Source organism: Dermacentor albipictus, chromosome 1, assembly GCF_038994185.2.
Source record: "Dermacentor albipictus isolate Rhodes 1998 colony chromosome 1, USDA_Dalb.pri_finalv2, whole genome shotgun sequence".
In the NCBI taxonomy this organism is placed as follows: Eukaryota; Metazoa; Arthropoda; class Arachnida; order Ixodida; family Ixodidae; genus Dermacentor; species Dermacentor albipictus.
In genome coordinates this window covers 35,393,691-35,408,599 of record NC_091821.1, presented here as the reverse complement: position 1 = coordinate 35,408,599, position 14,909 = coordinate 35,393,691, and the positions used below count along the sequence as shown (strand labels likewise).

The 14,909-nt window shown below is 47.5% G+C and overlaps 1 protein-coding gene across 1 annotated transcript in view; it reads right to left on the bottom strand.

The window, feature by feature from the left end:
• Positions 1-1,188: 1,188 nt before the first annotated feature.
• LOC135901052 (acyl-CoA Delta-9 desaturase-like) overlaps positions 1,189-14,909 on the bottom strand; it is a 41,937-nt gene continuing 28,216 nt past the window's right edge. Inside the window, exons 3-6 of the mRNA XM_065430698.1 lie at positions 14,140-14,270; positions 12,242-12,447; positions 11,178-11,448; positions 1,189-3,133 (exon numbers count right to left, since the gene is read on the bottom strand). Coding sequence (XP_065286770.1) covers positions 2,954-3,133; positions 11,178-11,448; positions 12,242-12,447; positions 14,140-14,270 — 788 coding nt within the window. The 3' untranslated portion in view covers positions 1,189-2,953. The remainder of the gene's footprint in view (positions 3,134-11,177; positions 11,449-12,241; positions 12,448-14,139; positions 14,271-14,909) is intronic.

Sequence of the window (14,909 nt, the reverse complement as noted above, 5' to 3'; positions counted from 1 at the left end):
ACATGATATTCACAGTTTGTAAACGTTGTGTGCGTGCGCACAGAAATTGATCTCACAAGTTCATTCGACTTCGAAATTTAGTGTGAGCCCTCCTTTGAGGTAACTTAACGCTTTTTCCTATACTTAATTCCCCTTTTTAAAAAAAAAACAAGTGTGGCATGCATATTAAGTTGCACCACGCGGGATCCACAGAAAAACATGGAGGAAGGAAAATGTTTGGAGGGAGTATCGCGCAACGCGATTGAAGCCAAACCTGGTGGCTCAACTCGCACATCAAGGTGCGTGGTTGGTTGTAATGTTCCCGCTCTGCAGGCAGAGCCACGGCAGGGAAGCCGAACAAACGCGCACCGAATAAAAACTACTGACATAGCCACTGGGAACCAAACTTCTCAACAAATCTCGGTTCTTGCTCCGTGATTTCGACGCAAGTGATCACGTCTTGGGCCACCACTACGCAAATGTACTGGCTTCACGAAGCGTTCGCTTGCCAAGGCTGGCTGCGTGGCATAGTGCTCTCTCCTAACGTTTCCCTTCCTCCATGCAGAAACAGGACGTATAAAAAAAGGCATTTAGTATTAATGACGGTCGTTAACTATATGTTGTATCACGTTCCGCGCCTAATAAACAAACTTTTAATTTTGCCCAACTAGCCATCTTGACGAGTGTGATACTCGCTCCCCAACCGTTCTTCTTTTTTTCGTTCTTTGTTGGCTATACAGCAAAAATCAGCATCATTTAGGCACTTTTTTTCTCTGATTTTTTTTTTGGGGGGGGGGGGCATTCCACTCAGATAACAGCAATAAAATTTTGAGATTTTAAACACATGTTTATGGTCTTTAAGTAAGAATCTTTACAATATCGCAGCCGTATCATCATCATGGTACTTCTGGCCCTTGCACCGCTAAATATTACACATCATCATCATGATGGTGCTTAATGCTAAGAAATCTTGGCTTATAGCAGCACTCCTGGAAATAAGGACATTCAAGAGGTTAAGCCATGCGATACGGTTAAGCCATGTGTCGTTTCTTTTCCCATGCACCTGTCAGTCTGCCTAAATGGGGTTAAGCGGGAATTGAAAGGCTACTATTAAATTGCACGAACATTCGAGACTGACTTGGTGATTGATGAGCAAAATGCTTTCTTCCCTGATACTCAAAAAGAGAGCGTAACCGTTGCGCAAACATGTGTATGAATAAGTGCATTTTATTAATCAACATTCACCATATACTCACTAGTATTAACAAACACAGACTGCATAGGTCATGCGCGACCAAAATAAAAATCAGCATACGAACATATTCGAGCCATAGGATTGAGGCGACGCTTACATATAGCTGTCAGTTGTGTAAGTTTTCAAGGCATTCACGTTGCTCTGAAGAAGTCACGTTAAAATTTTTTCGTAGTATAGCTAAAGGTGTACAAGTTGCAGCTCTTCGCCCTTACACAGGTGAAGTCCTGGGCAAGTTGTTAAACTTCAGTAACACTTCATTTGGGCCTAGTTAGTACATAATTCTGAACTTAACGTTACAGCGCAAACACCTAAGACGATCCACAAAAAGAAAGACACAACACACACAGCGTCAGTGTGTGTCGTGTCTTTCTTTTTGTGGATCGTCTTAGGTGTTTGCGCTGTAACGTTAAGTTATTAAACATTCACCGAAGATAAGTAATAATGCCACATGCAACAATGAATATTTGCGATGACCATAACTTATACATTACACACACGCACAAACACAGACACTAAACATTGCACAACATAAAACATCACATGCCTGCGGAGTCGCTCATATCAAGCTCGATCCTACAAATGTCAGTAAACACTACAAATGTCAGTAAACAATATTGCCCTAATATCACATTGTACAGCAACTGTCTATAGAAGAAAAAATGGTTTCAACAGTTGACGCCGAACGTGTGAAAAACAAAAATCAGCAAATATAACACTAGTAAAGATAATAGCTACTTTAAATGACAAGACCTGTGAGCGTGAAGCCTAAAGCAGAGCTTCAGATGCAAAGTGAGGGCTTGCTAAGGTTGAATATTTCCAAGAAATAAACAAGTTGAAGGAATAAAATAATTAAAAAAGAGGTATAAGAGCTCCAGTTTAACGAAGCAGTAGTGTAGTAGAGGCTGGTGGTACTAGAAGCAGACAGCGATTGGACGATCAAGCTAGCTACTATAAAGCAACGGAAGTGACCAATCATTTGACGCAGATGCCTACTTGCATGGCCCTAATATAATTCTATCAGAGTAAACTTTGTGCAGCTGGTCACGTATATCATACACGTACTCAAAGGATGCTTTCTTTAGACAATTTGTTGGTTCAGCCTTTCGAGTTAAGGCGTCCTTATGAAGCCCTTCGTGCAACAACCTTGTTGTAGAGCCGTATTTTCAGTCCGCATGCTTTTTTAGGATACATCCTGCTCCATCTGAAATCAGAGAGCCTTGGTATAAACCGCTACTTCTGCAACCGTCGTCGCTACGATATCCACCACCAGCCACCTTTGCGCGTATTGTGTCAGGTCCAATTCAATGTAGCGTGGTACATTTTACCATAGCAGACAAAGTTGCCTAATATATACAAATGTTGCTGAATTAATATGAACAACTAATCGATTAACACAGTTTAGTTTTGCTGATCTTGCTCGTGAATTGCTTTCTCCAGGCGCCGTTACTACCCGTTTCGCTCGTGGAGGTGTCAGGTGTTTGCCAAGAGTGGAAGCAGGTGAGGGTTGGTTGGGGGAGGGGGGGAGATGACGTCAGTAAGGAGGGCCGTGGTAAAGCCGTTGAGATTACCAATGCAATGGGTGGCAAAATAAGGAAGCGCGAGGTGAAAGTACCGAATAAATGACTGAGAACGCAGTATGCCCCCGAAGACATGCACTATTCAGGTATATACGTAGTAATGCGCCGTCCCTGCCCCTAGCCTTTGCTAAATTCTCCCGGCTCAAGTAGATGCGAATGCCCTCAAGTAGTGCTGCTTCTTGTCACCGGTCCTCTCGATGCGTTTGTCGATCAAGTGCTTGGGCGTCGTCTTGAGATCGTACGCTTGGCCGATCAGCGCCATCAGATCGATGAAGATAGTGGCAGGGTTCAGCAGTGGCCCGAACTCGCTGCTCTTGTAGTCCTGCGCCAAGAAAGTAAAATGCCGTGAACGCGCTTCGTAACATGTCTACCCACTTGAATTTGACGCGCTCATCGCTTGTGGTACTAACTGCGAAGTGAAAGAGACGTGCGTGACACTAGACTGCTCTCTTTCCTTTCCTCTTTTTTTATTCTTTCTTTGAGTATCGCGGCTACGATTTTGAGGTAGTCACAGCCTTTGAGTGGATAAAACTTCACTTCGTAAGTAATAAAAAAAAACACCTCGACAAACATAAATTTTGGTATGTCACATCGCTACGAACCAATTGCAGAAATGAAATACTGCGCATTCTCCTTGCGTGCCATTTAAACAAACATGCTCTCATTTAATAGCTTACGCTCGCTATCGTTCGTGCAGCTTGCTGGAACATAATGCCGTACCGCCTTCTGCAGACACCGTAATCCTTTTCCTGAGACGCGGAATTTACTCAGGAGGAAATGTGAAGGAACATTTACAAATATTGGATAATACATCCCACGTTTAGCTGGTAAGCGTTCTGTTTTCGTCTTTCTACGCTTGTCGTGCTGAGTGCTCTTTAAATTGCGTTGATTCCTGCTAATGGAGGAAAAAGAAAGTCGAAAAACAAGGCCCGTATTCTGAAACGTTCGCCTTCCGCGAAACTATCGCGTTGGCCACGCCTTCGACAACGGCGCGCGCTGATTGGGGGCTTTAGCAAAACCGGAAAATAAATAGCGCCTACTAGTAGTTCCGGCCTACGTCATTTTAACGTCATGGTGTCGATGGGTGCTCTCGACATATGTTGAATAAACGAGCAAATCTTTTGGCGTTCGGTCTTACACGCGGTGTTTCGAGGCGATATTTGTTGATTCGTTTAGAATAAAACATTTCAGACTTCCTTATTCAATTTATTCTACCTAAAGCGACCGTACGCAACCGTAGTCAGTGTGCAGAACCCGTACTGCGGCCACTGCATTCGAAAACAACACACCCGAGCCGCTCTGCACTCGCACGGTGCGCTCTCTCACGCGATCTCGCGCGTTCTACAGCGCGTGTTGGTAGTGCACGCTGACGTCACGGGTAAGCAGTCGCTTGATTTATTGAACGTGACTATCGCGGCGGCGAAGCTATCGCGGAAGGCGAACGTTTCAGAATACGGCCACTGTCGAGAGGTAATGATTTGATAGCACACTAATATCATGACTTTCCTCAGTTTGATTCGATATTGCAACTCTATTGCATGATTTAACCACCTCTTTAGGCTCATGCGTGACATTCGTCGCAACTGACAGCCAATACGATGCGCTTTTCGTCATGAGGCAAATTCCGGACAAGCCAAAGGCAATGAACGCCTTGCAGTCGAAGCTCGAGGTGGTGCGCGTGGAGAAGTACGTGGCGCCGCCTGGACATCAAGAGAGGAACGAGTTTCCCGTGCATCGTCTGCTCTCTCCCTTTGCCCCAGTAACCTGGGCGGACGGCGGCTTTTGAAATCAAGAGAGAGAGAGAGAGAAAGCAAGGGTAGGGAAGGCAGGGAGGTCAACCAGAACAGCATCCGGTTTGCTACCCTACACTGGGGGTGGGGGAAAGGGGAATAGAAAGAGGAAGAAAGGGAGAGAGTCAGCACTGAGTACATGTGGGAGGGACACCTTACACAATGACACTATAAGCGGTCTCTTAAGCCCGTGCACTTTAAGTACCGCACTAGTGCACGAATCGCTTTTCGAGCCAGTGACGGTTGTGGCCACGGTCCGAGTATCTTTGACTCGGTGAATGGTCTCGAGTCTAGTCTGTGTAAAGTTGCCCGCAGAGGGAGGCGGTGGACATCGTAGCGAGGGCAGGTACACAATACGTGCTCGATGGACTCCTCGCACCCACAGGAGTCGCACATCGGGCTCTCGGCCATTCCCATACGGTAGGAGTATGCGTTCGTGAACGCCACTCCCAACCACAAGCGACACAACAAGGTTGCTTCGCCGCGGGAAAGGCTAGGTGGCAGTTGTAGCCGTAGCGTGGGGTCCAGTTGACGTAATCTGCAATTGAAGCCACTTGATGTCCAGAGATCTTGGGACTTCTTGCGCGCAAGTAGGCGAAGTTCTCTGGCAGCGTCCGACCTCGCCAAAGGTGTTGGACGCGTCTTTGTATCTTCGTGGGCACACCGGGCAGCCTTGTCAGCTAGGTTGTTGCCGACGATGCCACAGTGAGCAGGAATCCACTGAAATACAATGTGGTGTCCTCTTTCCAGAGCATGGTGGTGCAGTTCCCTGATTTCAGATGTCATTTGCTCGTAAGTTCTGTGACGTAACGCGGACTTGATGCTATGAAGGGCTGCCTTGGAATCACAAAATACGACCCACTTCTCTGTTGGCTCTTCGGTGATGTACATCATAGCGGCATGGAGAGCTGCAAGTTCTGCCGATGTAGATGTAGTCGTGTGCGACAGTTTGAATTTAACTGTAACGTTCTTGGCTGGAACGACGAATGCGGCAGTTGAGCTGGTAGGTGAGGTTGAACCATCGGTATATATGTGTATGCGGTCATGATACGTCTGGTGCAGTAATAGGAGTGTAAGTTGCTTCAGAGCCGGCGATGGATGATTGGACTTTTTTGTAATTCCAGGAATATCAAAATTCACTTGAGGCTGTCGCAGGCACCACAGGGGGGAGGAAGGCTTCGCCGCCGGTGTAAAACTTGCTGGTATGTACTCTTGATGAGCGTTAATCATTCGTGAAAAGGTCGCTTGAGGTCTCTCGGCTGGTAGGGAGGCCAAATGGTGGTCGGGGATCCTTGACAGATGGCGAATGTGCGCTCTGAGAGAGTCGACAGCTACATGTGTCTGGATTGTATGGTCTCCTGCGATGGCAATTGTTGCTGCTGTTGACGTGCACCGAGGCAGCCCCAAACACGTGCGTAGGGCTTGACCTTGTATGCTCTCCAAGGTGCGAAAGTTCGTCTTGCATGCATTGGACAACACTGGTAGGCTGTAACGTAGGAGTCCGAGAAACAGAACCCTGTACAGCTGCAACATAGAATGGACTGGTGTACCCCAGTTTTTCCCGCATAGAAATTTGAAGACTTGAGCAATGGCGACTAGCTTCTTCTTCAGATAGACGCAGTGAGGGCTCCACGAGAGGTTGCGGTCAATGATGACGCCCAGAAACCGATGTGTCTTAACATAGAATACAGCTTGACCATTGATGGTAACAGGATACGATGACATTTGTTTCCGCGTAAAACCAAGTAATGCGCACTTCTCAGTAGACACACTGAGGCCTTGTTCTCGGAGATAAGAAGCCGTCATGGTTGCCGCCCGCTGAAGCCTGGCTCTTAGCTGAGGGCGAGTCACCGCAGAGGCCCAGATGCAAATGTCGTCGGCGTATATTGAGACATGTACTGTCTGCGGTAGGTAATCCACTAGTCCTACCAGGACGAGGTTGAACAAAATAGGGCTCAACACTCCACCTTGCGGCACACCACGGCAGATGTAATGGTCTGAAGTTGGGCCGTCTTCGGTCTGTAAGAAAAAACGCCTTTCAGTCAAATAGTCTTGAAGCCATTGATACATCCGGCCACCAACTCCAACAGCCTCAAGTGAGTTTAGTATGGCCTCATGGGTGACGTTATCATAGGCTCCTTTTATATCCAGAAAAAGTGCCGCAGACAGGCGCTTGAGGCTTTTTTGATTTTGGACCCATGTTACGATGTCAATGACGTTGTCTATGGACGTGCGACCCCGACGGAAGCCTGTCATGGCGTTCGGATAGATGTTGAATCGTTCTAGGTACCATTCCAATCGGGCAAGAATCATTCTTTCCATCACTTTGCCGACGCAGCTCGAAAGCGCAATCGGACGATATGATGAGATCTCAAGCGGTGACTTTCCAGGTTTCAGAATGGGGATCAAGCGGCTCGATTTCCATTGTTTAGGAACGGCGCCGTTCTGCCAAGACTCATTGTAGTAGTTGAGAAGCTCATCACGTGCCTCATGTCCAAGGTGGCATAGGGCAGCATACGTGATGCCATCAGGTCCTGGTGACGAAGAACGCCTGCAAGTCACCAACGCAGCATCGAGCTCTTCGAGTGAAAATAGCACGTTGATTTCTGGTACACGTGCCTCAGGGATGTCATTCAATGCTGCGTCAGTAATGATGGCCACGGACCCAGCAATCCGTGCGCAGAACTCTTCAGCCAATTGAAGTTCCGAGCGAAGTTGGTAGAGGGCCAGAGCAGCGAAGGGCTTCCTTTGATGCGGAGATGAGCGAAGACCCCTAACCGTTCTCCATATGTGCGAGAGCGATTTTCGGGGATCAAGCGACTGACAGAATGTTTTCCATCGCTTATCTTCCAATTTATCCATGCGACGCTGGATTTTCTTTTGTATGCGCCGTGAAGCCCTCAGATCCAAGACGGACTTCGTGCGCCGATACCTCCTCTCCGCCTGTCGGCGTGTCGCACGCAGCCTATCCAGTTCCACGTCCAAGTCTGTTCGCCTTGTTGACCTTGTAAGCGAGCACATGGACGTTTTCAATGCCTCTGCGATTGTTTCTTCGAAAGTGTGTGAGAGGCCTTCCCGACAAGTGTCATCCATATCCTTCTTAAATTTTGTCCAATCAACTGTACGCAACACAGTAGAGGAGCGTTGGTCAATTCCTCTAATCGTTATGTATGTTGGAATATGGTCGCTTCCATGTGTTTCTACGTCTGTAAACCATTGGACGCTCGAGGCAAAGCGCCGTGACACCAAAGTCAAGTCCAAGCAGCTACTGTAGGTCGTGCCTCGCAGAAATGTAGGGCTGCCGTCATTTACACAGCACAAATCATGGTCGGCAGCAAAGGAGGCAAGGCTCCTGCCTTTGGAGTCCATTTTAGTGCTTCCCCATAGCTGGTGATGCGCGTTGAAGTCACCTGTGATAACCCAGGGACCATTGTTCATTAGTAATATTTTCTTGAGTCGTTCGCCGTCAAAGTGACCCGCTGGGGATATGTAGGCACCAATTAGTGTAAATGACACATTCTTCTTTTGGACATTTAGGTAGACATATTGGTTGTCGTCATGAGGCTCTATTGCGTTAGCGACATATGTGAAGTCCGTGCGGATGTAGATGATCACTTTCGTGCTCGCACCGCGTGTGGACGAGACGAAAGATTCATAACCGGACAGTCTGAGTGGAGTTGATGTATTTGGTTCGCAAATGACCAGTATGGGGAAGCGATTTGTGAAAATGAATTGGCGAAAGTCTGATATACGGGTCCTTAGACCCCTGGCATTCCATTGAAAGATCGACGCACTTTTAAGTTCAGTGCGGAAGGGGACTATTGGTCGAGCCATGGTGCTTAAACGATGCTAGCAAGCACTGGATTTAGTGCATCCAGTATTTGCAGAGCGCTTCGAGCTGCTGGTGTTTGCAGCTTGTTCAGTATAATGCGCATTGTATTAATTAGCGATTGCAGCATATCAGCCACCTGCCTGTCTTGGTCGCACACATCGCCGACAGTAGACGTCGGGGGTTGTCCAGCGAAAGTTTGCTGTGATTCTGTTGGTGAATGTTGTCGTTTTGGTAGAGCCGGCCAAGATTCGGCAGATGTGGCCTTCTCAGTGGACTTGCTCTTCGCGGTCCTTTCCACATTGCCTGGCCTAGGCGGTGGAGGAGGAGGTGGTGTTGTAGGAAGTGGCATGCGCCTTCCTTGAGAAGCCTGTCTTGAGGAGCGCCGGTGACGTGAACGTCGCTTCCTGATTTTTTCGGCGGCTTCGCGATGAGATGAATGATCTCTCGCCATCTCTTTCAAGATGGCCATTTCCTTCTTAATATGTGGGCACTTCTTCGATGAAGCTTCATGCGATCCTCCGCAGTTTGAACACTTCACCACAGTCGCGCCACATTTATCTGCAGTGTGGGGCTCTCCGCAGCGGGGGCATGCTGCCTGATTTTCGCAGACGCTGCTCACGTGTCCCAGTTTCATGCATTTGCGGCACTGGAGAGGTTTCGCAATGAAAGGCCGCACTGCATGTCTGAAGTGTCCAACCTTGACATGCGAGGGTATATGTTTGCCCTTGAATGCTATTTTCACGCAGCGTGAACTGCCTAGCCGCTTAACATCAACGATGACCTCATCATTGGCTGGCTTGATAAGAATCGGCAAGTCGTTATTAAGGATGGCGACGTCTACGTCGTAGATAACGCCGGTGACTACGTCAGATCCCAGAGGGATGTAAGAGCGCACCTGAATGCCATCGAGGTCCGTTACGCTGCGTAGAGTGGTCAAAGCAGCCGCATGCTGGACATCAACCGCCAGAAGATTTTTTCGGGTGTTCACTCGAATGTCCGATATTTCATTTGGCACCAAGGCTTCCAGTGACATCGACACAGATTGCCTGTTAAGTAGCTTCATGTTGACGTTGGGAAGCAGGGGCACAAAGATGATGGTATTGGCGTCCGGCCTCTGTGTCTGTCTCACTGTTTCCGTGCTTGACGATGAGGACGTCCTGGTGTTCCGTCGCTTCGCTCTGCGGCTCTGTACAAGCTGGAAGTCGTCATCGGAAGTGTCCTCACTGCTGAGAGAGTAGACATGGGTGTCCTCGCTGTCGGTGTCGCTCTGCTGACCGATCCGCTTCCTGGAGGCGGCCGCCGCTGACGCCGCCGTCGCCGGCAGACGTGCGGGGTCGTCCACTTCCATTGCGACTGAGCAGGGAGCGAGGACCAGCGGATGAACTTAGGTTTTCACAGAAATAACCCGGAGCTAGAAAGAACAGCGCTGTATCAAAAGACACTTCGTCGTCGTCCATCTTTGAAATCAAGTCCATCTTTGAAATCAAACCTGGTACCCAGTGGCTTAACTGAAAACTTTGAAATCAAGTTTTCAGTTAAGCCACTGGGTACCAGGTACGTTTCACGAGTACGCCCTATAAAGCGCACAACTGAAGCAACGTTCCTGACAGCAGCACAGTTTATGTGGACGCATGTTTCCAGAAACGATGGCGATGGATGTACTGGTAAAATAATGTATAGGTTGGCGAGTTATTTCTTCTTCTACGTCTCATTAGCAAATGTGCGCACCTATGCTATATTATCTTAAGATTTAATTTTATTGTGAAGGGATTATTCACTAAAACAATTCTGAGGCATCATGGTTTTCGATAAATATCTCGTAAGTAAACGCCATTACTTGGGAACGCGAACGAAATACATATTGTTGGAAGTTCCCAATCAATTTATTATCAAGTCAGTAACCTGCAATTTCAGCTACGCATGGCTAGAAAGATTTAGGCATGCATTCTCTATAGTAAGAGCATCCTTCAACTATGCTCTGGACATTTATTTCCATGTTTAAATACATTTGAAGGCCAGGAAAGCTGTCATTAGAGAATCGTTAAACCGACTTGAACGAAACTGGCTGCATTAAAAGGGGAACAGCAAATTATTGGCGATGATATGCAGTAAATTTTAATTCAGGACACCTCGTATTCTAGAACATCTTGCAAGATTCTAATGATTCTAAAGAAAAGATTAGAAAGGTTGATTGCAATTCCGACTTCATTCGCGGTAAAAAAAAAAGAAAAAAAAAAACATTTTCAAACGCGTTGTGGAAACTGTTGTTTCGGAGAAAACAGCGCCGCTGTTTTGTTTTAATTTCTCAAAATCAAAATGTTGCATTACGTTTTGAAGCGCCAAGTGCAATGGGCTATCAGGAAGATTTTTTGTGAGAGTGAGCTGGACTCGGTATTTCAAGAAGTGCTTTCGCTGTTGAATGTATGAGGAATGTTATTTATTTTTGCCTCCATTATCACCAACACCTTCCTTTTTTGTGTGTTTCTCTTTTTTCTTTGTTCTTACACGTTCCCTCCAGCTAATGCAGTGCACCTGGCAACAAATTGACCCTGCAGGCAGACTTGCCGGCGTTTTCTGCATAAATATAATGGGTACAACCGCTCCCTTGTTTTTCTGCGTGTGGAGAACGAAGTGAAGGCGCCCCTCATGGTGATGGTAATTGGTCCCAAATAACTTTGAGCCGTTGTTCTTCTAGTATACCACTGAAATAACCACATGCATGCGGTTAAAGCGAGAGGACCAACCTGCGGAAAAGCGTGGTGAAAGTTGTGGAAGCCCTCGCCAAACATTCCTACGGACATGGCCGGGTTCTCCGTGGGCGCGATGTTCTTGTCGTACGGGCGGTAGCCCCAGGTGTGTGCCGCGCTGTTCACCAGCCACGTCATGTGCAAGCTGATGGTGTAGCGCAGCAGGCCGTTCACCAGGTGCGCGTTCCAGAACGTCTCGCCCACCAGCCACATTGGCACGAGCGTCGGCAGCACGAAGCAAAATAGCGTCACTAGAGGAACGTAGTACCTGCGGCGAAGTGGTTTAGAAGAACACGAATAATAAATTCTTGGTGTTGCTGAGAAAGGCAAAAACGGTCAACCACGCAATAATACCCCGAAGCAATCGGCATTTTTTCGGCAAGTCGGCAAGTCACACGCGACGTTCACGCATTTTTGGTCACAAGCAGAGAGGACGTAGGGAGCGTAACTGGAGTCTATACTTCGTGCCGAACAAAGCGTCTTCAGTTGTGCATGGTTCCAGTACTTATAGATGTCATGTGTTCACCCTCGCTTTTCTGAACTTTCGAGCGATGAGAGCCCGTAAAACTCCGCCAAACAACCGACGCACCCTCTCTATACAGTGTGGCCCGTATACCTTCGGTAGGGGGTGCAAATTATGTCGCGCGAACCGGCGAATATATGTATTAAGACAAAGGGATGTGTCAGTCTAGTAATACAAAGCGAAAGCCGTAGCAACATTTGCACGTTTCCAAACTCGGAATATTAAGTCTAGACCATCGATTTCCAACGTTACAGCAGCTCGTTCAAATGAAATTCGTGGAGGGATGTGTTAGTCGCTGAAGTTGGGAAACGCAACATCCGAGGAACCGAACTTACGTAATACATTTGTTGACATTCCATAGAGTTCGACTAACTACAAGTGCAATTAAAAGACAGCGTGTCGCCGACAGTCACTGACCAATAACGCCTACGAATACTGATTCGACAGTATGACGGTGTGCAACAACGCCTTGCATTGCTGCGCTGTTCTTTAAGTGTGTTCTATAAGCGCAGCCGCGTAGTTTGGACTCGAGACTCACTTCCTCTGGAAGACAACGACGGGATCCTGCAGCACGTCGGAGCAGTCGACGGTGGCGCCCTTGCGGAACACCTCGGGATGTTTCTTGCACATGAGCCAACCCATGTGGGCGAAGAAGAAGCCACGCTTGATGTTGTGCGGGTCGGCATCTGTGTCCGAGAACTTGTGGTGTACCCGGTGGTCCCGCGTCCACTCATATATGTCGTTCTGCAAAAGCAGGTGACAGAGGAATTACTTGCTGAGCATGCCAGTCGTTGACGTTTGCGGAAGCACTTTGGTTGTTCTGCGACTGAGCCTTGGTTGTGCTTTTATACGTTGAGTAGGTTACGAAGAAGAAGCTGATAATGATAGTATAAGCTACAGACGGCGTCTGCGAAGCCCGCGATTCACCCAAGACTCCTGCGCTTACTGGGCGGAAAAAGCGCGCATCGATTTGCGCTAGCGGTTGGAGGGTCATTGACAATGCGGATAGCAGTAATGTTTAGCGCCGTGTGAGCAGTACTGCGAGAATGCGCTTTTCGTGCTGGAAAAATGTAGTGGTGGTTGGGGCATATTGTTAACGGCTGAGAGTATAGCCATGAGAGCGAGAACGCCAATGCGAGACAGAGGACTCCTCAGGCAAGTCTTTTGCGTAACGAAATAAAAAAAGAAAGCAGAGGGAAAAAAAAAAGAATGGCGATATGCTTTATGGGAAAATGAAAGCAAATGAGAGATAAGGAAAGCGAGCTCGAAATGTTAGCTAAACGCCACATAGCCGAACACAACACGGTGTCAAACAGGACGAAACAAACAGCAATCGAAGGAAATGAGCAAGTCACACAGCACTCGACCGAGTCACGCGGATAGCGCCTTGCCGGATTTCCCGCTGAGGAACGTGAGGTGGATGGGCACTCGGGACACAAGCTTTCCATGTGAAGTACGGTACGGGCTCGGAGTCACTACCCAAGCAATAAGTCCCTCCGAAGTTTTTCGCATGCACAGTGATGTCCAGCTCATACCTAGCGCTGTACCGCTAGCACATCGAACACATTTCAATTCAGTACGCGTTTTGAATCGAATCACTCTGCTTATCACATAGATGAATCACTGATGATTGCGCTTATCAAAGATTTGAACCGCTTAGAGCACTTATCACATATGACTGTCATTCTATAGGGATATTGACGGGGCCAATTATTCACGTAGCCGAATCGACGCTGTTTGCAGCGGCCTGCTTCACAAGCGCTGGGCGCTTGACACTGGTTGAACAAAATTTTCAATTCTTTATCGCTTCCGTGAGCTGTCTTTTCTGTCCTATTTTTTTGATTCCCATTCAGAAACAAGTCCTATAGGCTCACAATATGGTTAAGAAAGAAACTGAGATATTATCAGTAGCATTGCAGCCGCGCTTGATTTAGATTTAGTGAAGCCAAATGGTTCCTATGGTAGAAAAGAGGGATATTCAAAAGAAATTTTGCCCATAATACATAGGTATTGTTTTTTTTTGTGTGTGTGTGTGTGTATTAAACAATGCTTTGTTGTTGTTCTTTCTAACTTCTACATTTTGTAACAATGAAACCTACCTCTTAAAACTGTGCGTGTACAATTTAAGAATAGCGATTTAAGTGCACATCTAATTGAACAAGACTCTTGTTCACAAAGCAGTTCGCAAATTGTGCCACCTCGTAAGGAAATGTTTCAGCCAGTCGTGATAACAACCATACGGTTAGCTCTGGTGAATGGTCCATCACAGATAGCTCTTAGGAGCGAAAACGCTTGTGTGAATCAGGAACGTGGTTCTCGTTCCAGGTGCACAGAATTTCTCAAACTAGCTTTCTGAGCACGGCAAAATGCGGGAACAGGTTGTGGCTGTGCACTTGGGCTCTGCCCCGTGTGTCGGCAATCCATCGCGGCACTCACCTGCAGCGCGAAGCAGTTGGCTATCATGAGAATTATCCTGAGTGGCAGCTTCGCCTTGAACGTGCGGTGGCACCAGAGTCGGTGGGCTGCCACTGAAGAGCCGACGCCGGAGATGCCAAGTCCAATGAAGGCTGCGAGGAAGGAGGCAATGAGGTCGGTGGTGGTTGTGAAAACTTTATTTTCGTCTGACACGTTAATAGCGTGGGCTTCACCCTGCCTAGGCGTCTGGCGCGAACTCTTAGGCTTTGGCGTCGTCGTCGGCCCTAGGACCGCCCACAGTTGAGGCTTTAGTTGTGGGAAATATACAGGGTGTCTCACATAACTTGAGCCAAGAATTTAAAAATGAAAGGCGCGTCGGAAGCGAATTGAACCGAACGCGTACTATTCGCAATAGCCTATAGTAACTCAGACATTTTGTTTGTTTTCCCCATAACTCGGTAATTAATTAAGTTTAAATACCCAACTTTTTAATTCTTGGCTGAGGACCCCAAGTATGATACGCAGATTTGTAGAGCACCTTGAGAAACTTCTCAATAAATTGTTTCCAACACGATATATCTCACGTGGTCCTTTTTTTCGCGTTCCAAAGAAAGCCCGCGAAATATGAAAAAAGCCACGTGACGGAGCACTTGCGCAGTGGTATCGTGCTGCTCCCAAGCGTGCGTTCGGTGAACAAGGTCGGCTGCATCGTGACTGGCGACGAGGAAGCGGCAGGGCGTTCTTTATCACACCGGCAGCGCTCGGCGAGGAGCATGCATTTTTACCGTAAT